General features: G+C 40.6%; 1 protein-coding gene across 5 annotated transcripts in view; it reads left to right on the top strand.

Annotated features, from left to right (window-relative positions):
* The window catches only part of LOC135493989 (valine--tRNA ligase-like), a 39,571-nt gene extending 25,056 nt beyond the window's left edge, over positions 1-14,515 (top strand). The window contains exons 3-27 of one of the 5 annotated variants that reach the window (XR_010448335.1): positions 526-632; positions 837-949; positions 1,041-1,205; positions 1,383-1,464; positions 1,667-1,786; positions 2,021-2,129; positions 2,806-2,985; positions 3,124-3,248; positions 3,406-3,747; positions 3,978-4,080; positions 4,293-4,363; positions 4,566-4,691; positions 5,274-5,378; positions 5,582-5,729; positions 6,351-6,475; positions 7,690-7,845; positions 8,665-8,865; positions 9,068-9,176; positions 9,344-9,507; positions 9,740-9,874; positions 10,417-11,514; positions 12,190-12,249; positions 12,601-12,676; positions 12,884-12,954; positions 13,175-14,515. Coding sequence is in view for 1 of the 5 variants with exons in the window: in XM_064781705.1 (XP_064637775.1) it covers positions 526-632; positions 837-949; positions 1,041-1,205; positions 1,383-1,464; positions 1,667-1,786; positions 2,021-2,129; positions 2,806-2,985; positions 3,124-3,248; positions 3,406-3,747; positions 3,978-4,080; positions 4,293-4,363; positions 4,566-4,691; positions 5,274-5,378; positions 5,582-5,729; positions 6,351-6,475; positions 7,690-7,845; positions 8,665-8,865; positions 9,068-9,176; positions 9,344-9,507; positions 9,740-9,874; positions 10,417-10,485 (2,855 nt within the window). In the remaining 4 variants the exon portion in view is untranslated. Of the gene's footprint in view, positions 1-525; positions 633-836; positions 950-1,040; positions 1,206-1,382; positions 1,465-1,666; positions 1,787-2,020; positions 2,130-2,805; positions 2,986-3,123; positions 3,249-3,405; positions 3,748-3,977; positions 4,081-4,292; positions 4,364-4,565; positions 4,692-5,273; positions 5,379-5,581; positions 5,730-6,350; positions 6,476-7,689; positions 7,846-8,664; positions 8,866-9,067; positions 9,177-9,343; positions 9,508-9,739; positions 9,875-10,416; positions 11,941-12,189; positions 12,250-12,600; positions 12,677-12,883; positions 12,955-13,174 lie in introns of those variants that run through there. The other 4 variants (XR_010448336.1, XR_010448337.1, XR_010448338.1 and 1 more) reach the window with 4 other exon arrangements.
* The last annotated feature ends 982 nt before the right edge of the window (positions 14,516-15,497 follow it).

Raw genomic sequence — 15,497 nt, 5'->3', positions numbered from 1 at the left:
TGAATTGCATGCAGTCGTCATTGATTGAAAGGAAAATCCTAGTGTAAATTTCCACTGGCCTATATCCTATATGTGCACTGACCTGACAGAAATGACATTGGAAAAACAAAAACAAAAACCTCCCGAAAAGTTCATTTTAACTGAACCAAAATCACAGACAGTGTGCCAGAGATACACAGTCCTCTCCGCACTTGATAACATTGCTGAGCATATTTTGACGAAGAATTACGAAAGATACACAAAAGAAATATCACATGGCAAAAGGGATTGTCCCATTTGACCAATTTGAGGCAACAATCCCTGTCCCTAATACAGAGGTTGTCCCGATAACAGAGGTGTCCGCAATGAGAGGTTCCTCATGTACATCACTCAAGGCATTGATGGGTCATTGCATTCTATTGATATTTAGAAACTACATGTATATGAATCAAGAATGACGACCACCATGATATGTCTGCTGCTTCCTTGCCAATTCTGCCCTAGAGCAAGGCACTTTACCCTACCTTTTCAGTTACATCTTTTCAGATACTTCTATCCCTCTCCCTAAGGCATATAATCCAGAATTTGTTGAAGCATCATGGTACAGCTGGTGGGAGGGAAGTGGATTTTTTACTCCTGAATACTCAATCAAGGTAAATGGTGTTCAGAATGTCTCTCGAAAAGATCACCACTGTATCGTCTTTGTGTCCTCGAGGAAGACACTTAACTCTACTTCGCCTTTCCTTTGATCCTTTGCATCCAATGTGACAAATTTCAAAGCAGTTACCGCAGAGTGAATATACTGATAACAGCTTATACAGGGAATAAATGTAAAACGCGTTGAATTCCTCTTTCAGGAAAATGAAAAGAAGAAATATTTTGTGATGTGTCTGCCACCACCAAATGTGACTGGCTCGTTACATCTCGGTCATGCAATTACTAATTCCATCCAAGACGCTATCATCAGATGGTAAGTACATGCACAATTGATTTTTGGCCATCAGTTTTTTTATCATCTTTCTATGAGTGACCCCAGAATGAACCTTCCCTTCTTGTTTCAGGCGGCGTATGCGCGGTGATGTCACGTTATGGAATCCCGGCTGTGATCATGCTGGCATCGCCACCCAAGTCGTTGTGGAGAAGAAGTTATGGAAAGAACAACAGAGGACGAGATACGATGTTGGGAGGGAGCGATTTGTCGATGAAATTTGGAAGTGGAAAAATGAGTGAGTATCCAAAAAACGATTACCAGTTGAAATGTCCTCTTTCAGATTCAAATTCACTCTTAGATTCTGTTGAACTACAGTCGCCGTCAAAAATATTGTTATTTTGTCATCATTGATCTATTTTGACTTTTACATTTGTTTGGTATGTTTTAAAAGACAATTTTTTGTTTGATGCAGGAAAGGTGATCAGATCTATGAGCAGATGCGACAAATGGGATCGTCACTAGACTGGACGAGGGCGCGTTTCACAATGGACCCCGTTAGTAAATTTCAAATACAAAAATTTGTGTAATTTTCATAAAAAAATTGAACTTTGTAATTGAATTTGAAAATTTGAACGGTTACCCTTCTTTGTCCAGGTGTCATCAGTTTGCCGTCCAGAGTTACATGTCTCCTAATCATAATCATGAATTTTGATGAGATAGAACCGTTGTAACCATCAGATATGTCATTCATTTCAGAAACTCTCACGGGCGGTTACTGAAGCTTTTGTTCACCTCCATGATGAAGGGCTCATCTATCGTGGCAATCGGTTGGTCAACTGGTCATGTCAGTTAAAATCTGTGATCTCAGATATTGAGGTGAGTGTCTTTATGACTTTGGGCTATTTTGAGGAAATCTCAGGAACTGCTACTTGTGCCCAAAATACAATATAAATCACAAGACCCGAGGTTCTATCAAAAGTGCTGTTTGCAAACTGTCCAAATCAATGCGCTTGATGACAACAAATTAATTGTCTGACCCATTTTTGCTTACTGGTTAGCTGGCTGGCCCTTTAATTGTCACTTATTAAACAGCTCGTCCTTTAATTGCAGGTTGATGAGAAGGAAATTCTTGGAAGGACGATGTTACAAGTTCCTGGTCACAAGAAAAAGGTGGAGTTCGGAACTCTCAAATCATTTGCATATAAGGTTGTTGGCTCAGGTATGATGGATAACTTTTGTCTAAAATGGTTGTTTTTTTGGGCCCGTAAGTCGTTATTTTTGGTACCATTTTCCACGTTATTGATCAAAGGGCCAATGGCTTAGGCAGGATGGTGTCAATTTATTTTATGCTCCTGCCAGAACCAGCCATTACATTTTTGACACTGATTCACTGGAAACAAAGTTGGAGTTTCATTCCAGTTCCCCGTTGGATTTGACCAGTTCCCCCATTGGATTTGACCAGTTCCCCATTGGATTTGACCAGTTCCCCATTGAAATTGACCAGTTCCCCATTGGATTTGACCAGTTCCCTATTGGATTTGACCAGTTCCCCATTGAAATTGACCAGTTCCCCATTGGATTTGACCAGTTCCCCATTGGATTTGACCAGTTCCCCATTGGATTTGACCAGATCCCCATTGGATTTGACCAGTTCCCCATTGAAATTGACCAGTTCCCCATTGGATTTGACCAGTTCCCCATTGGATTTGACCAGTTCCCCATTAAAAATGACCAGTTACCCATTGGATTTGACCAATTCCCCATTGGATTTGACCAGTTCCCCATTGGATTTGACCAGTTCCCCATTGGATTTGACCAGTTACCCATTGAAAATGACCAGTTACCCATTGGATTTGACCAATTCCCATCGGCTAACAATACTAATATCTTTTCAGGCGAGGAGATTGTAGTTGCCACAACACGCCTTGAGACGATGCTCGGTGACACGGCTGTGGCCGTCCATCCTGATGATCACCGCTACTCCAATCTTCATGGCAAAATGCTGACGCATCCGTTCTGTGATCGGCAAATCCCTGTAATCTGTGATGAATTTGTGGACCGGGAATTTGGCACAGGTTAGTTAATCTCAATGTCATCCTCAGCAAAAATCTTGTTTACTTCTGTTACTTGGAGAGAAAAAAACGGTCTCCATAAAACCAACCTCCTCATCTTACCCGCTACGTTTTTTTAATCGTGTCTTTTTATTTTTTCAGGTGCTGTGAAAATCACTCCAGGACACAGCCACACAGACTTTGAGGTCGGAACTAGACATCAACTCCCCCTATTGTCCATTATGGATGACAATGGGCGTATCAATGACGTCTTTCCAAAGTTTGAAGTAAGTTTAAGGCCTCGTCTTAGATTTAGATCAGAAGTCAATTGCATGCTTTTAGTATGAATGTAGAGTTACAGAAGGGAGGAGCCTGTCATGATATTTCTTCTTGCGCATTCTTTGATTTCTATAGAATTTTACATCTCTTTTTAATATCCTCCAGGGCTTGGACAGATTTGAATGCCGGCGGAAAATCGAAGAAACGTTGAAGCAACTGGACTTATTCCGAGGGACGGCGGACCATAAAATGACAGTGCCAATTTGCAGTCGCAGTGGGGACGTGATCGAACCGCGCCTCAAGGAACAATGGTACATTAACTGCCAAGAGATGGCAGCACAGGCCGTGGACGTCGTGAGGAATGGAGATTTGGAGATTTTGCCGGGAAATCATGAGAATATTTGGTATAATTGGATGGAGAAGAGTCGGGATTGGTGCATTTCACGACAACTTTGGTGGGGTCATCGTATTCCTGCGTACAAGGTTGTGTCCCTTCAAGATGATCAGGTTAGTGAAATCGAAATCCTGCCACTATAAAACGCCAAACCTCCGTGGGGGTTTTATTTTTGTAGATGATTTCGCGAATAACCACGATTGACGAAAATAAAAATTGCAAAATTTCCATTTTTTTCAGAAAATTTAATCAAAATTACTCCTGTGCTCGGCTCTCAAATTACACAATTACACATGATGATGAAAATAATCAATCATTTCAAACATTTGAATGCTTCTTTCAGAATCGCGCCGATGTTTGGGTGAGTGGTCGAAGTGAGGAAGAAGCCAGGAAGAGAGCCTGTGAGAAACTCTGTGTAGGTCCTGAACAGTTCAGGCTCGTACAAGGTAGGTGTCTTAATCACCTGGAGCATCAAAATCCCCAACTCCGCAAATTTCATTTGGTCTAGGTCGAATTGAATGGAAACAACCACTTCGGCACTAAAACAAGTGTTCTTGATAGAGAGGTGTCCGCTAAGGGAGGTTCCACTCTAATTATACTTGTTGCTAACTTGATACAACTATAGTCATTTTCTGATCATGATGACATATTTTTTCAGATGAGGATGTTTTAGATACCTGGTTCTCTTCAGCACTCTTCCCATTCTCCATATTTGGATGGCCAGAGAAAGTGAGTATTCCAAAGAGCTGGTTTCCTCCTATACTATATGAAAGACATTACCGATATTACCGATATTACCGATTGTACCCCTCCACCACTGTAATGGGAGGGCCTTGGGCCTTGTTTCTATTGTGTTGCAAACCTGTACCCTCTGTGGAGCCTTATTCATTGGAAGCAATATCAAAGTGATGATGGTGACCTTTACTTACAGACTAAAGAGTTGGACTCATTCTACCCAACGTCAATACTGGAGACTGGTAGCGACATCTTATTTTTCTGGGTGGCTCGGATGGTCATGCTTGGCCAGAAGCTCACTGGACAACTGCCATTCAAAAAGGTAAGTACAGCAATTTAGCTTAAGAGGTTGTAATGAGGCGCTGTGGTGTAGTGTCTCGGACTCTCGACTGGCAGTCAAGAGATCCCAGGATCGATCTCCACTGTTGGTGTGAGAATGTAGGCTGGTCTCTCTGTTTTATTTGCCTCTCTGCACCCAGGTGTATAAATGGGTACCGGTCAGAAATGCTCAGATTGTAGCACTGGTTAAGCGGCTCACCTGAGGTCTCTGAAAGGTTTCAGGACATATTAAACTGAAATATTTGGAAAAATTTGCGTCTGGTTTAGCTATGAGTAGTACTAACGTTGCGTGATATTGTATCGCCATGCCGTGTGTTGTATTGTCATTTGCATCATGACGTTAATTCCCATTCAAAAGTTGTGATATTACGCATAATCTTCTCACAATATCCAATATCTAGAAACGTTAGATTATATCAGTGTTTGAACCCACTATTCATTGACAAAAGAAAGCACGTTTTGTGTCAGACAGAATCATCGATTTCGATGAAAACTTGCAAAATTTTGGTCATTGTTTTCAGAAGACCTATGCACCGTCTCCTTATGATAAATATCTTTTCTGCAGGTGCTACTCCACGGCCTCTTACGGGACTCGCATGGTAGAAAGATGAGCAAGTCCCTGGGGAATGTGATAGACCCCCTGGATGTCATCAGAGGCATATCACTCCAGGTACGTCTGCTGTGTAATGAATGATGTGTGACTGCTGGTGCCTTAAGAAAGTCCTGAAACTATTCAAAGTAGGCCTATCTTATAACTCGTCTATAAAGGCTGTGCTGATGACGTCTTCACAGCAGAAGACACCATTTTAGACGTAAAATTCTCCGAAACCGGCCTCCTTACTCTTGGTTTCTTTCTTTCTCTCCTCTTTGTAGGATCTTCAAAAACAGCTCGGTTCAAGCAACTTGGATCAAAGAGAAATTGAGAAAGCAAAGTTGGGGCAGAAGAGTGACTTCCCGTTGGGGATACCCCAGTGTGGAACCGACGCGCTCAGGTTTGCGCTGTGTTCATATAACTTCAAAGGTATGTTTGATGAAAATGAACCCTTTCATGGCGGGCCTCATTATGCAAAATGCCAACTATGACCAAAGCAAAGTAGAAGTTGAGATCCAAATTGCCAAGAAAAACGTTGATGTGTGTTTCAGTCAAGGGGAGTTGGAGTGAAGAGGTAGATTGAAACTTGTGGTCTTATGACTGAGACATTGTAGGTTCATTTCCGTGCTCGGTCACTACCGTAAAATGGGGTAATATTGGCCCGAAGTGGGCGTGAAATTGGCCCATACATTTTCCACTCAACTCTAGAGCTTGAACTATACACGGTAAATGTGACTCGCTCTACCAAAACTAGGCGCTTGTCGCATCTGAACTTGACAGGTTGATACGGACTTGTTGTTCATTTCCCTATAGTTGATCTTTTGTGAAATCTATTACAAACTGATTTGGTCACATTCAACAAAAGGTCAACAATAGGGAAATGAACAACAAGTCCGTATCAACCTGTCAAGTTCAGATGCGACAAGCGCCTAGTTTTGGTAGAGCGGGCCACAAATGTTCTATTTCAACTGAAATTTTCATAGTCAGATCCAAATAAGACTTCGGGCCGTGTGGCAATTTACCCGATTTTTTCACATTTTCCTTTTACAGCCCAGTTTATCAACATGAACATCACCCATGTCAAAAGCTACCGAAACTTCTGTAACAAGATCTGGCAGGCATTTCGATTTTATCTCATCAACACAGTGGAGTTCCAACCTTCAAGTAAATTTGAGGTAAGAGAACTCAAAAGCTTGAGTATTGCCATTGAAGAGCCACACAGGCCAGTTGTTTTACATTGTACATCCCGCAAGTACAGTGGAACCCCGGTAACACGACCACCCAAGGGACTAAGCCGAAGTGGTCGTGTTACCGGGGTGGTCGCGTTAGTGAATTTAAGAATCATAAGTAGGTTTTCCCGCCAAAACATCGTCCTGCTGTGTGTACATTGACATGCATTAATGACTACGCCACCGGGTGATTCGATAATTTTGTGTGTATATTACGAATAAAAAATCATTTTCTTGAGTGTTTTGCGTTTAATTTGCAACTTATGTAAATGAGTAAATAAACTGACGAGAGCTAATTAGACCAAACATTACATTAAAACTTGAGCATGCTAATTAGAACAAGCATGTAATTCACACCATCGGCAGCTGCCCTTCTTGATGTCAAGCTAATATTCCCGCTAACATTGAGAGAGGTGATGTGAGAAGATGTTGAGAATTCTTCCTGATGTCTTCCTGCTTTAACATTAGCCAATTTGAACTGGTACTGATTAAATCATCTTTTTAATAACGTATTTTATCAACATTACGACGTAGTAAGCATTCTTTACTTTGAGTATCGGTACTCTTACTAATCAACATAATTTATTTGTCCTAAAAACTACGTGTGCATGCCTCTTGACATCATTAATACTAAATGATGAAAAAACAAACCGTGAGTCGAAAAGAAAGTTTATTCTTCATTTTATTTGCGCTTACATTTGATCAAACCTTGGAGGAATTATACTTGAAGTATAGTTCCTCCAAGATCAAACTCACTTACACATCATTTATTTTCATATGGATTCCCATGGTCATTGTGTTCGAGGTGCTAATTATCAACACGGATTTGCGAGAAGGTGCCAATTGATACCATGCAGTCATGGTTGATTACGGCAATTAGGCCTCATGGTCGCGTTAGCGGGGTTAATTTGCAGTTTGGGACCGACCAAGCTGGTGGTCGCGGTCTGGGTACCGGGGTGGTCGTGTTAGCGAGGGCCAGTTAATGGGAATTAGAGAGAAAACCATTCGGGACCGGAGAATTTTGGTCGTGTTCGCGGGGTGGTCGCGTTACTGAGGTGGTCGCCGACCGGGGTTCCACTGTACTGATTTTGCGAAATGTTATTTTAAGTGAGGTTTTCAATACACACGTCGATGAAAAGGTTATTTCTTCTCCTCTGTAGGTCTCCTCCGCTACCCGTGCGACTGACCAGTGGATCCTGAGCCGTTTGTCTCATCTGATTGAAATGTGTGGCGTCCACTTCCAGTCTTATGACCTGCACCTGGTCACGAAAGCCTTGTATCAATTCTGGTATCAGGAGCTATGCGATGTCTATCTTGTGAGTATGAAGCAGGGCAGGTTTCTGTTGTTGCTTTAGTTTGCTTCTAAGAAAGTTCTCGCAACGAATTTAGTAAATCTGCACCATCTCAGCAAAAGGAGGTGCATGACACACAGAAGATTAGCCTCAATGACACCAGGAGATATTGGAAGAAATTTATGATCTCAGATTTCACCAACGGCAGACAGCAGTGAAATGAACAACCAGTCTGTCTTAAAGCGAACTGGAACCGCCGAGCCAGTTCGTATGACCTCGTTTTCATTTCCCGCGTATCGGGTGATCAGAACGAGGCATGAATGAAACATGGCGCCTAGCTGTCAATCATTGAGTGACGTCACTACTATGGAATTTACTACGAAAACTCATGAATGAAAGATCGCATGACTCACGTGATTCTCACATGATTCTCAATAATAACAAATTGAACTGCGCATGCTCGGGCACTGGGGGCGGAGCTACAAATCTGAACTCGAATATGAAGTTGGAAGTTCGACTTTCTCGGGCGGTGAAAGTCGAAAAGTTGGTTCCAGTTCGCTTTAACCTGTCAAGCTCAGAGCAACATGCACCTGGTTTTCCTGAGACGGGTCCCAAATGAAAGATCTCGACCCCACCAATGTGGACAGTAGCCAGAAGTGGACTACATACCTCTGGCAGAATCCAATAGGGTTACAGCGCGGGTAATGATGATGATGATGTTGATGATGAATATCTTTGAGAATTTGACGGCAATAAGAAGTGTCACAGTTTTGATACTAAAGTATTCAGTTTTCTTCAAGATTGTACAAATGTTATCAGAATAGCTGTATCTTGTCTCTTCAGGAATGCATCAAACCGGTTCTCAAAAGTGGCAACGTATCCGACAAACAGTCCGTTTTGGAAACTCTGCACGTGTGTATAGATGTCGCCCTCCGTGCCATGAGTCCATTCATGCCATATCTGACGGAGGAGCTCTATCAGCGATTGAGAGGTGGGATAGAGGTCGCCAGTGTCTGTTTAGCAAAGTATCCCGATAGTTCTGAGGTGAGTTGTAAACATTAGGTAATCATCATACTGATGCCTTGAGGTCTGAACGTTTTCAAGGTATTCGAATTGCTGCATATCAACTCAGCATAACTGCGTAAGAGCATAACTGCATAACTCACTTCAGAAATATCTCACCAAGGGTGATTTTTCCCCCTCTTTTCATAGATAGCCACCAATGTTCATCCCAAATAAATTTCAGATTTGTTACCGAAACACTGCCGTTGAAGATGAGATGGAGGTTTTATCTAAAATCGTAACTGCTGCATTATCTGTGAGGAGTCTGTTCAATCTAAAGTCTAAACCTAATGGTAAGCTAACTGCCTCAAACCGCTCCAACCCTATAAGAAAATTCACAATTGGTAATTTTTGGACAAAGAGTTCATTAAGTTAAAATGTTAAATTATCACAGCATTCTGATTGTGACCTTGTCCTCAAAAGACCCTTTAAGAGTTAACAAACTTATCTATGATTCCAGTGTATCTTGTCTGTGATAACAAAGTCCGGGATGTTGTTGAAACCTTTCGAGAAGAGCTGAACACTTTGTCACGATCACAATCGGTGACAGTGACCAGTAGTCCGCCCCAAGGTTGTGTCAAGGTGGACATCTTGGAAGGAAGCCAGCTCTATATGGAAGTCAAGGTAGGGTTCTGCTGTCTAGAATTCGAAACGCTGCAAGGTTTTCCTTCCCCTGATGAAGAAAAATCTGTCTGTTCGCCTGCTCTCCAGAGTATTGAATTGGTGTGGCCTAAGGGGCTTATCATCCAAGTCATTCATCATCAACATCATTATTAGCAGTGTTGTGGCCTTCAAAATGTAAGAAATTGCACAAAACACAAAGCGAGAGCTCAAACACAGTCTTTTTAATTTTCAGGGATTGATTGATCCACTGCAGCAGTTTCACCTGGCAGAGGCCAAGGAAACCAAACTCATGGCCGAACTTGACAATTTGACAGAAAAAATTAACACAACGACTAAGGAACACTTAGAGATTGTATACAGAGAAAAGGTGAGATTCCGTCCCTTCCTAGCAACTGGGGTTGATAAAATTGTCTTCTTTACACAGAGTCGAGGATGGTGGAAGTGCGTCACTTGCAAACCTCATCAAAAAGTCTTTTAACTAGTTCTCTAGGTCCCCTAGATCTTCTTTGCGCCGGACTGGTTAAACTTCCAGACCGTTTGTCCTCAATAACGTTGCAGTGCGACGCAAATCTGCCTCTGTTCCCCATAGCATCTCTTGGAGAGATGTGGACTCCAATCAGGCCTCCGCTCGGTTGGCAATCAGAGGACACTCTTCCAGGATGTGTTCTGACATCTGTTCAGAGATACGACATTCACAGATGTCAGATTCATACAGGCCCAGTTTTCTTAGATGTTGTTTAAGGCGGCAGTGTCCAAGTCTAAGTCGGAAGGTGGCAACTTGTTGTGCTCTCTCCAGTTTGTTGATGTTGTCCTGAAGACAGGCATTTCTGTATTGTTTGAGATCATGCCGCGGCATACAAAACGCAGACAGGCGAATTTGGTTGATCAGACATTTTCTTCTCTTTTCAGCGACACGAGGTCCAGAAGAGTTTGGATAAGATCCTGGAACTGAAAGAGATGCTTCGATATCTGATGTGATTCAGGATTGTTGAGGCTCCCGATGTGTTCTACCATTTCAAAGGGATTCCATTACTAGTACAGACTGCTTATTATTCACAATGTGATCTTATTTCTGTTCCTGAAAAGTTGTTTTCAGTGTATTTTCTCCTTGAAATCGATCACTTCAGGTACTATTACTGTGCATACCTAGCTAAATTAGTGTCTAGTTTCGTCTCTGATGACATTTATTTCGTAAAAATCGCTGTTTTTTTCTAAAAAGGTGTTTTTGTGGTCATTTTGGCTGTTTATTTCGAGGGTACGGTAGGAGGTCATCGTTCACTCGATAACTCTTTTTAAAATGAAATAAAAGCGTTTTAAGATACATGATATGAATTGATATTAATATTCGTTAAGTGGGATTGTCGGTGGACGTTCATTGTTGAACAGTTGTGCTGGAATTACGAAAATATATCGATATCGTTGAGAGTTCATTCATTAGGGGCCTGTTCTCAATTTTCCTTACAACGCCTCTAGCACTGGGCAATTGCCACCATCTTGAAAAGCAGTGCCGCGGATGGCTATCGCATCGCCACTACGCATGAGAACACGATGGCTGCCCTGCGCTGCATTGATAGTTCGTAATAAATTCACATAAAAACACACCAGAAGATCTCCGATTTTATTTACAAAGATCATATTTTGTTATTTATTGATAAAACAAGCCATTTTACCACAGCAGGTGACACATTAGGCCTGAATAAGACTTTAGAATTTGAAGTGGTGGTGACGATGCCGATATCCAAGATGGCGGAATTATACCAGTGGTCAAATCTCATCTATTTTGGGTAATTGCATCATTATTTCTTTTTGTGATTGGTGATTTGTAAAATTGAGAATGATTGAAAAATCAGTATTTTTTCACCCAAAGGCATGAGTGAACATTTGATAAGTTTATTGTGATTTAATTGGTAATTTGGTCGACATTTTGACAATTATATTTAGCAATATTTCGATAAATGCGGACCTGCTTCTTCCTCTTTTCGTAGTGACGGTGTTTCGATAACTCAGGTCAGTTTCACGGCAAAAATAAGTGGTAGTTTTGAAATTCGAATGTGCATTTATTGATGTAACGATAAAGTACATTTCCGAGAATAATTAGTGAAAGTTTCAGTAGGTGTCGATTTTTGTAAAGTAGTGTATAGGCGATGGATTGGCTCAGCCATGTGCTCGTCGTGTCAGCGGGGCGCAAGCCGTCATGGGGGATGTAGGCTACACTACAATGCACGTGATTGATGGTTGAACATTCACTCTCGTTGACAGTGTATTATTGAAATATTTGATTGTGATGATGGTGTATTGTACTAGGCCTTGCATGCTCCCAACGTGTGGCATATTTCACATTGATACTACCAGTATCAATTACAAAAAAATAGATTGTGAGTAACAATAGGCCTACAATACAATCAATCAATGCTACATGTCATGAGGGTGGGAACGGGGAAGGGGGGGGGTAACTGTCCCGACGTCCCGTTAGGAAAAAGGCTTATCCCGTTTCCCAATATGCAATTTTAGCTGAATCGTGACGCAAAACACGGCTTGTCTCGAATCCCGCTAAAATAAGGGTGTCTATCCCGAATCCCGACAGTTATTTTCGGCCCATCCCAGTGTCCCGAAAATACCCGTTCTCCCCCTCATAAATAGTAGACCATATTGTCACATTGATGTTTTCTTTCATTAATACAGTTAGACTTCGAGATCTACATTTTCGACAAAGGCCTGGTGTAAATTACGTACTTAATGAAGGTAATATTAATTTCTTCAAATTTGAAGCATGACGTTAATGGGGTACCAGCACAACTTCATTGACTGCTACGTGGCGCTGGTGGTAACTAAGGTATTGCATCGCTCATATCACTTGAAAAAAACATTTACCCTAGTTACGACCAAAGCTGCTTAGCAGAGGGCGATACCTCATCAGGAGCGCCACAATCATATCATTGGTGTGAAAGCATTTGTATGAAGTTTTTCAGTTCTCAATGTGTTCAAAACCTTAATTGTGAAATTGTGCACTTCGAATTCAAATTTACGTCACTACGTTAGTTTGACATCCATTGATGTCACGGTAATTTCACTGTTATGCTGTGCTGCTTTCAGGTTTAATGACACGAATGAGTACAAGTACATTACATTTTTCGACGAAGGCCTTCTGTAATTTCATACGCTTCTTACGGTTAGTATTGATTCATAATTTCTAGTAAAAAAGTTAATTTTGAAAGTGAAAAATATGTTACAATACAATAGACCTGCAAATACCATATACGCAAGTTTTGAACAAATATCACACATATTCCCCAGTTGACTTGTGATGATATTGATAATGGTGGTGGTGGTGTTATCATGTACATGGCTTCTAACGTAGTAAATGTTTTCTTTTCAGCAACATTCAATAGATTTATTTACTGTATTATCATTTCGACCAAGGCGAATTCGACACTTCAATTACACAAGGTTAGTAACTTTTGTTCACAAAATCCAAATGGAGGCAAATACAGAACAATCAAACTTAGTCATTCCAGTCAGTTACTGAAGCACAGTGAAAACTGTCGGGAGCAGTGCAACTGATGGCATGTCAAACTTCCAGTGACTGTCCCTGTCCATATATTTCAAGACAGTACAAATCTTGTAATCATTTTGTTTATGCAATGTACGTTATTATGTATCATTTCAGCACAATCAAACTTAGTCATTCCAGTCAGTTACTGAAGCACAGCGAAAACTGTCTGAATTAGTGCTGCTGATGGCATGTAATTACTCTACTACCACTACCAGTGACAGTCAATGTCCATATATTTTCAAGTGTGCGAAATTAGTACTCGTCTACTTCTTAGTGTTATTTGAATGCAATGTATGTTATAAAAATATTTTTTCAACACTATATCAACATTCTCATTCCTGTCAGTTTCTGAAAATCAGCTAAAGCAATCGCTACCAATGCAGCTGATAACAGCAATTCTTTTTGTTCCCAATGCCCATCCATGACAATATATTTCACGCATGTGACAAGCATGTGACAATCATGTAATCGTCCTGTTTTTTGTGTTCTTTTCATGCAATAAATAAATTCAGTATTTTCAAATCATTGGTGCTACAAAACTATTCTCATTATAGATTATTCATATTTTATAAAATGCTGTCATGTCAAATTTTGTGTCCTATAAATCATTATGAAGTCGGCATTTTATATACAACTTTTGTACTCCTCCTAAATAAACATACAAATCTTGTTTTATGTAAACTTTGTATATGTGACCCGTCACAGCAAAACCAGGCGCATGTCGCTCTGAGCTTGGCAGGTTGAGACGGACTGTTTGTTCATTTATCTATTGTCTGCCTTTTGTAAAATATGAGCACATCAATTTCTTCCATTATCTCCTGGTGTCATTTAGGCTCATCTTCTGTGCGACATGTACCTGGTTTTGCTGTGACGGGTCACATATTCTATAGATATACAACACTCTAATGTCACAATGCCTCTCTCACTCGCTTTTATATAGCAAGATGTATGAATAAACATGACACACCAACTATGTACAAAATTGCTAACAAACTGCACCATTTGTCAGTACACCACATGAAATACAGAGATATGTCTTAATTCTAATCTTTCATTAGCGACACCATTTCTTACCAGAGTGCCTCCTTCATTCATACATCTTGTACTTTAACTCAAGATACCCATCTTTGAATATTTTTAGTATACCAAGTACTACAATGTCAATGTATTGAAGTCATGTTCTTGTAGTGTTATTGGCTTTCTATTATCTTGTCAAAATACCACTTGGTTCTCGCAAAATCTCAATAAAAACAAATGCTATTGCATGTATTGCATATTCTAACAGCTATCCACTGTATCGATTTATCCATCATCTGTACTATTTGTCACAAAAATGTTATATTATGTAAATCATATTTCATTACATAATGCACACTGCCAATTACTGCTGAACCATTCATATGTCATTTAAATAAATAATTTTCAACTTTTTAAAACCGTCTTATAGTACTGTTCTTGTCACTTAGCTGAACCAATTGCTCTATAGCATGAAATTTCCAGAAATGCCCCAGGGACTGAAAAGTGCTGTTTTAGCAGAGAGGTGTCCTAAACTGAGAAGTCGAGTTGAATGGAAACAACCAATTTGGAACCAAAAACTACTGTCCTTATTAAAGAGGTTGTCCTCAATAGAAAGGTGTCCACAAAAAGTAGGTCCACTGTATATGAAAGTACAAACCCTGGTACATGTAGTGACATCATCTACTCCTCGATGTGGACACCTGCAAATGCAGCGACAATGTCACATCAGTTATTTAATTCATCGTCCTTTGTGCAGATGGCACCACCCATCAAGCATGTTGGTGACGAATAGTGTCGCAGCATTTCGTCACCGAGCTTACACGAAAATGCACTGTCATTCATTCAGCCATAAGTGCAAGACTGTAGGGTTGTTTCCAACCAAAACATGTTCGAAATGTGTCAAGCATTCGGAACACCCAAAGACTGATTAGAGAAGTCAAAATTGAATGGAAACAACCAATTTGGGACCAAAACCAGTGTCCTTATTGGAAAGGTTGTCTTTAATAGAGAGGTGTCTACTAACGGAGGTTCCACTGTACATAATGTAGGAACCCTGGTTGTGACATTGTCCACTCCTCCAGCTGCACACTACCAAATCCACAACAATGTCACACCAGTTATTTAGTTCATCATGCTTATGGTCATTGTACTTTCATCTTATGTAAAATGTAACTTTTTACACGGTTTCAATAAACGATTTGTAATTTGTAATTTGTAAATTATAAATTTCACTAATAATTTGACGCCGCCAATTCCACTGGTCTTCGAAATACGTAAGCTACACTGTTGACGACTATGACACTCCTCACAAACCACATTGTGAATCAGACGCCGATAGGCTTGTTTGGTCTACAGCTGAACCTCCCTTTGCGGACACCTCTCTACTAAGTGCATCCTCTCTATCAAGGACATGACATTG

This window comes from Lineus longissimus, chromosome 9 (genome assembly GCF_910592395.1).
Source record: "Lineus longissimus chromosome 9, tnLinLong1.2, whole genome shotgun sequence".
Taxonomy (NCBI): Eukaryota; Metazoa; Nemertea; class Pilidiophora; order Heteronemertea; family Lineidae; genus Lineus; species Lineus longissimus.
This window is presented reverse-complemented; position numbering and strand designations above follow the sequence as displayed.